Source organism: Vespa crabro, chromosome 6 (assembly GCF_910589235.1).
Source record: "Vespa crabro chromosome 6, iyVesCrab1.2, whole genome shotgun sequence".
Lineage (NCBI taxonomy): Eukaryota > Metazoa > Arthropoda > Insecta > Hymenoptera > Vespidae > Vespa > Vespa crabro.
Genome location: NC_060960.1, coordinates 6,096,839 through 6,104,338, shown reverse-complemented (window position 1 = coordinate 6,104,338; position 7,500 = coordinate 6,096,839). Strand labels below are relative to the sequence as shown.

Sequence of the window (7,500 nt, the reverse complement as noted above, 5' to 3'; positions counted from 1 at the left end):
ACGTACGCATGTCTCACTTCCTCCCCTCCCCTTCCCCTTTCCCCTGCTACCCTCACCTCTTAACCACCATCCTGAATATTTCTTTCATTGCAAATACTATACATAACAAATAGCGTAATTTATCTACGATCGATTGAATTAATAACCATTCCGTTACAGAATATGACGTTCTTTTTTTCCTTTTTGTCCTTTTTCTTTTATTTCTTTGCTTTCGTCATTTATATACACACTTATATTTTCATTAAGGGCAAACAAACTATTTGTCGCTATTATTGTTAAAGAGGCTACGATTTGTTTTGTTTATCAGTTTTTTCTTCTTTCTTTTTTTTTTATTTATTTCCTTTTATTTTTATTTTCCTTTTCCTTTTTCTTTCTTTTTTTTTATTGTTTTAGGTGTTTCATTTTGTTTTTTAATCGTTTCATCCTAACTCTTCATGTCAGATTTCTCACTCGCACTTTAAAGTAAACACAACGCAGACACGCACAAACATTCTTTCTCTCTCTCTCTTTCTCTCTCTCTATCTCTTTGTTTTTTTTTTCTTTCTCGGTTGGTTTGATTTTATAGAAAAGAACTAAAGAAAAAAGAAGAAAAAAAAAAATAGATGAAAAAAGAGAAGAAAGCTAGCACGGCACTCATACGTCAAAGTCCTCAGAAAAATGGAGAGGAGAGAATCTCCACGCGAGAGGATATGAGGTACGACGAGATGACTTTGTTGATTCGGATATTATCATTATTATTATATTATCATTATCATATTATTATTATTATTATTATCATCATCATCATTATTATTACTATTATCAAACGAAGATTAAAAAACGTGATTTCCAATGATAGAAAAACGTACGAGGTGACATTTGCTATCTAGTTTTGATTGGCTGACGAGTACTTCTTCTTCTTCTTCTTCTTCTTCTTATTTACTCCTTCTTCTCTTCTTTTTTATTTTTTTATTTTTTTGGTTGTCTTCTAAGTCTTTTATAAATCGTTAGAATCATCGTTCAAAGTAGTCCGTGGAAGGAAAAAAAAAAACAAGTGATTTTTCCAATTCATCATTGATTTTACCGTACGTTCAATTAGCCACTTGTGTTTGATATTAGATATTTGTTATTACATATTGAATAATTTCAACCAATTAGAAAAAGATGATCATATCCGATCAAAATCGATTTATTCTCATAGACGACGATATTTGAAATTATCACTTTAAAATATTCGAATAGTTCGATGATATTTGAAAAATAACTCGACCTTTTGTTTTTTATTTATTTATTTGTTTTATTTTCTTTCTTTTTTTTTTTTTTTAATTTTTTGCGCGCAATAAAACACATTAAATGTACATAGACGGGTATGTACATAATGTATGGTATAAGTTATTCACGATGTCGTCCATCTATTCGAATATTTCAAATTAATCGTGAAATTTTTCATGAATAGTAAATAGTAGTAGTATTTTGTCGTAATGACAAGTGATATCGTGATAGATTCATCATTTTCTTTTTTTTTTCTTTTCTCGATTATTAAAGAGACAGAAATAAAACACGTGTTTGCCTGTCTGTCTGTATGTCCGTTCGTCTGCCTCTCTCTTTCTTTCGATAATAATACCATTCTCTCCCTCTCTCTCTCTCTCTCACTCTCTCACTCTCTCATTTGCACATGTTCTTTATGCTATTTACAAACGTGAATTTTTTAAATAACGTTCGCTTTGTTATTAATTTTTTTTCTTTCTTTATCTCTGTCACACGCATACGTACATTTCGATCTCTCTCTCTCTCTCTCTCTCTCTCTCTCTCTCTCTCTCTTTTCTTTCGTCTTTTCATTTAGCTAAAATATTTGTTAATTATTGTATACATACATATATATATATATATATATATATATATATATATATATATATATTCAATAATATTGAGTGTTTGTGTATGTATGTATGTTTATATAACTCGCACTTCTCTACTCCTCTTGTAGTAATCAGCGACCAATCATTACACGATAATTTTCATCTCGAAAACGTAAAGATGAGCTAGCGCTCTTCTTCCATTGTCGAATTGAGTCTCTCTTTTTCTTGTTCTTCTTTTCTTTCTTTTTTTCCTTCTGCATTTTATATTTCACTGCAGAATGAATCATCGATCGCGATACGTCGTCATCTTCGAATGAAGTTGAGATTCGAGTTTATATGGAGGGAGCTGGGCGATAGAGAGGATTTCCTCTGATTGGAAGCACGTGAGCCTCGGAGTTGAACACCCAATCGTTTAGATTAATGAGATCGTCGTCGCTGAATAAAAGGTAGAGGTACTGCAACAGATAAAAAAAAAACACAAAAAAAATTAATTACAAAAGAAATAACAACCAAGAAATCATTTGTTTACAACGATTATGATACCTTTATATATATATATATATATATATATATATATATATATACACACATACTTGAATGGATCGATATGGTTCGTATTTTAATAAGAATTAAATTATATTTTCTTTTTTACTTTATTCATTTTATTCTTTCAAACGAATTTAAAGAGCACTTGATACGAGGAGAGCAATTTCGTTCGATTAAATTAAAAGTATTGAGAAAAAAGTTCTTTACGAGTTACGAGTTATCTTGGCCGATCGAGTGTGACGTATAAAATCTCTCTCTTTCTATGTATATATATATATATATATATATATATATACCTATATACATAATATATATTATAGGAGGGCTTTTACGAACGTCACCTTCAGCTGTTACCGATTATAGTTGGCTTTTACCGGCAGCCGGCTTCGGAAATATCTATAAGAATGGAAATAAAAAAAAAAAAAACAAAAAAAAAAAAAACAAAAAAAAAAGAAAAAAGAAAAAAGAAAAAAGTTCGTCTTTATATCGGGCCTTAATCTTTAACGACATAGTAGGAATAAAAGTGGCCACCATTGGCACGACTCTCTCTCTTTCTCTCTCTCCCTCTTTTTCCTTTTGGCAATTTCTCTTTTACCAAATTTCTTTCTTAGCGATCGTACGTTATCTCGATCGTAAAACCAACAAGAGGAATTTTTAATCGAGATATCGTTCAATCGGACCGAAAAAGTCGGTCTATAAAAAATTTCTATGATTTTAAATAATCAACCTCGAATAAGACAGAGGGGAAGAAAGAAAGAGAAGCAATATCGTAAAGATTACGCGGCAAGAAAATCCCTTTAAAAACGTTTCACGTATAAAGAAATAATTAATGCTGCTTTTAAACATGGAGTTAAGATTAAAAAATATTACGTATTCTTCTTTCGAAAGTTGCGAGCGATGGAAAAAAAATGAACGAAAAAAAGAAAAAAAAAAGAAAAAAAATGGAAATGGAAATTTCAACGAGATATTGTCGAGAGTCGAAGCGTAAAAAAATGATCTCAAAGTATTTAAATTTTTTTTTTTAAACGATTGAAAAGTCCTTTTTTTTCTTTTTCATTTTCTCCCCCACCGCTATCGCAGTACCTTGAGGGTTTCGGCGAAGAAGTAACTCTGTTGAACGTCATCCTTCGGTGAGTTGGCTAAGTAAACATTGTGGAGTCCCGTGAATCCTCCTGGGACTCGACAATGTTTTTCCAGTGCTTGGACGGCTTCCCAGCCCCATTCGCGATATTTCGGATCCTTTGTAAGCCGCCACATCACGAAATACGACTCGAATGTCTGAAAAGAAGGAAAAAGCATGGGATGCAATGGTGATGGGAGGAAGAGGGAAGATAGAGGAGAGGGAAGAGGAGAAGAAGGAGGAATATTTTATTCGAATGTTTGCCGACAACAACACGTGTGAGGCGTTTACAGGTTTACAAAAGTTCGAACGAAAGTTCTGCAGCACTTTTAAACCTTCGTTTTCTTGGAACACGAGAGGAACGAGATCGATCAAAAATTCAATCGAATGCTTGACTTTATTTGTTTCTTTCATTATTATTATTATTATTATTATTATTTTTATTTATTTATTTATTTATTTTTGTTTTTTTTTTATTAAAGAAATGCACTCACCTCAGGTCGAAGGATATAATATTTCTCGCCGGTTTTCAAGCTTCTCGCCTCGTTTCCTTCGATAAAATGAAAAGCTTCCGGACCGAGTTTAGTCACACTCCTGTCGTAGGACTCATGACAGGTGTTGGTCAAGCCTGCGGCTATGCTCATGTATTTATCCGACACTTCGTTTTCTAAGGTTCTAGCACCCAATGCGAACATACCACCTGTCGTGTATATACATCAATAGAATTTTGTTAAAATTCTACATAAAGTGAATAAAAAATAACAAGAAAAAGAAATAAAATTTCACTCACCAGCGAAACAGGCTAAGTGACCCATTTTGTGTTCAGGCCTGTCATATTTCAAATCCGATACATAGAGCAGTTTACCGGGTGATGTCTTGATCATGTGCTCGCTGATAGCTGCGATTGCTTCGTCATACATTTCACGTGCTTCTCTGTCCTCCTTTCCCGATTGGATCCAAGCCTTTAACAGATACTCGTAGAAACTGTCACCTAATCCTCCGAGTGACATGTGATCTGAAATTATATCGAATGAATTTTAACGGGATAGAAAAATTTTGTCCTATTTTATTACAAGTTATATATATATAATTTTTTTTTTTTTTTTTTTTTCTAAGAAGATATCAAATATATCATGAATGAATCACACGAGATTTGATGTTCAAACCATTTGAATCGTTTTATAGAAAGCACGAGATTCCATTTCCAGAGAAAACTATGTCCTCCTTTACTCGTACGTACTTACGAGTGATCGAAATTTGCATTTATAGAACTACCCATAACATTACTTTTTATATGCTCCATCAACAGCTATGGGTAGTTCAACAGAATCCTCTAACTTTATTTCTTTTTTCTGTTCTTTTTTTTGTTATTTTTTCTAGTTTCCATAATGAGAATTCGTTAGATAACGGTTCGATTAACGAAACAAATTGTAATCGAAGACAAATATTTATTTTTTAATTTGTGCTTTTTTTTCTCCTCGTTCTGATTAAAATATAAATTTATATATAAGGCACAGACGATAATTTACAGTCAATATACATATATATATATATATATATGTAGGTATACATAAATGTGATTGATACACAAGCTATATTACAATCAATTGAATGAATTATATATTATTAATTAATTACTTGAACATGATTGAATTATTTATCAAAATTGAATCTTGCGTTTGAGAATAGAACTATATAATTATATGACGAGTAACCATGTATTATTGTAATAAATATTTGTAATTGACAGAAATAGTAGAAAAAAACAAAAAAAAGGAAAATATTATTCTTATTAAAAAAAAAAAAAAAAGATAAATACGATTCGTCGTTGAATAGAAGTTTTGTGGTTGATGAATTCTCGTCGTATTTATGTAAAATAAAATCCAATGTAAATGTTTTATCGCACTCGTTTTGGAAATTCGCTTGATTTGAAATGAAAGAGAGAGAGAGAGAGAGCGAGAGAGAGAGAGAGAGAGAGAGAGAGAAAGAGAAAGAGAGAGAGAGAGAGAGAGAGAAAGAGAAAGAGAGAGAGAGAGAGAGAGAAATTAGAACTTTCAGTAAAGATTGAAAATCCTATTAATTACATCATTAAATATCATATTTCTCGAATAACATTTACGAGTAATACGTGGCAAAACGAAAAAAAAAAAACTTTAACGTGTTCGTAGTACTTTTCGAGTGGTCGAGTAACGAATTCAAATGAAATTCTCGGAGAGCATGGGTTGGTGAAAAATGTACATTGGTTTGGAAAAACGCCAAAGTCGAGTACAACTTTACTAACCGCAAAAGACGTTTCCTTTCCTTTTAACCTTAGAAATAAACTTTTTCCCGCGCGAATGTTGCGACGTATTTTGAATTCTCAAAAAAAAAAAAAAGAAAAAAAAAAAAACAGAAGAAAGAAAGTAAAAAAAAAAGAAGATAAAAGGAAGAAAGAATGAAAAACTAAATGCTTGAAAGAAAGAAAAATGATTTTTTTTCATTTGTTTCAATTATTTCTAAATAAAATGATCGCGGAAATATGTTGCTATAAGAAAGGATCAAACTACGTTTTTTTTATTGAGAAATAATTTTTCGTTGGAAATCATTAAAGAGTCGTTAATAAAATAACGTCGTCGTTCGAAAGAGAAATCAAATAGGTGGTTGGCGCCACGTACCTGCATACCTGAGTCGCGCAAATATCTACGAAGAAAAAAAAAAAAGAAAAAAAAGAAAAAAAAGAAAAAGGAAAAGAAAAGGTCTTTTAAGAATGATCTATGTTAGTTCGAGGAAATCGTTGAGAAAGGCCAATGTACGATGTTACCAAAGTAGAAAGAAAAATAGGAATTCTTACTGCTCTTAAGAGAAGGGATGAAAAAGAACAAGAGTGGTGGATGGATGATGAGAGGGGGGGTGTCGGGGGTACAAGGGTGGTTGCTTTTGATAAATGCGATATTCAACTTCGTCGAAATGGCGTAATATTTGAGAACTAACCGCGAATAGTTGAAAGGAAGAAGAAAAAGAGAAAGAGAAAGAGATAGTTAAGAAAGAAAAAAAAAGAAAAGAAAAAAGAAATTTTATTAAAACTTTTTCACGAACGTTCGTTGAACGATCGAAAGTAAAAAAAAAAAGAATGCAAAACAAAACAAAAAATTTCGATCGCATTTACGAAAAATGAGAAAAAGAAAAAAATGAAAAAAAAAAAAAAAATAGAAAAGAAAAAGAAATAGAAAAAGGAGAAAATTAGATATTCACACGCATATACAAGGGCACTATTTCGTAGAGTTTTTTTAAAGCGGACTTACGTTGACCCCATTTTCCAGTTCTCGGGTGAATGTAATTTGGATAGAGACCCTTCGGCTTTTCAAGATTCTTCAGCACCTTCCTCACGTTCTCGACTTTCCTCTTGAAGACGGGATTCCCGGTAATGTCACTCAGGTAAGTGAATTCCAAATGCATCGTTCCGATCTCTGACAAAATACTGCATCCGCTACTTGCCCAACCATAATTTTTGCTGGCCTATAAAATAAATACGACTGTATATATATAACAAATTATACGAGATTATTTGACGATAATAAGAAAACTGGATAATATAATAAATGATAAAAAAAAGAATAATGATAATAAAAAAAGTAAAAAAAAAAAAAAGAAAAAGAAGAAAAAAAAATAAAATGAAAACAAGAACAAACGATAAGAAAATAATTAGAATGAAAGAAAATCAACGAAACAATTCTCAAAAATAGGAGAACACAAAAGTGATAAGAAAGGGATCGACTTTACTGATAGTTACTTTTGCCAACCCTTTTCCTTCAACTTCCCTCAACCCCTTTCGGCATCATCATTATCCGTTCTAATTAAGAATTTGCATATTAATCGCGAACCGGCACTTCGGAGGACGTGACTCGACGAAAATCGTTTCAATTAAACTGCCCGTAGCAGGAAAGAGAAAAAAAGATAATGAAAAACAAAAAAAAAAAGTAAAACCAATAGTATCGGTCGTGTTAATGTTCAGGGTGG

General features: G+C 31.7%; 1 protein-coding gene across 7 annotated transcripts in view; it reads right to left on the bottom strand.

The window, feature by feature from the left end:
* Positions 1-1,853: 1,853 nt before the first annotated feature.
* LOC124424923 (mannosyl-oligosaccharide 1,2-alpha-mannosidase IA-like) overlaps positions 1,854-7,500 on the bottom strand; it is a 91,242-nt gene continuing 85,595 nt past the window's right edge. For all 7 annotated transcript variants that reach the window (XM_046964528.1, XM_046964530.1, XM_046964531.1 and 4 more), the window contains 5 exons: positions 6,786-6,999; positions 4,295-4,519; positions 3,999-4,204; positions 3,468-3,662; positions 1,854-2,293 (listed from right to left, as the gene is read on the bottom strand). In XM_046964528.1, coding sequence (XP_046820484.1) covers positions 2,171-2,293; positions 3,468-3,662; positions 3,999-4,204; positions 4,295-4,519; positions 6,786-6,999 — 963 coding nt within the window. In that variant the 3' untranslated portion in view covers positions 1,854-2,170. The remainder of the gene's footprint in view (positions 2,294-3,467; positions 3,663-3,998; positions 4,205-4,294; positions 4,520-6,785; positions 7,000-7,500) is intronic.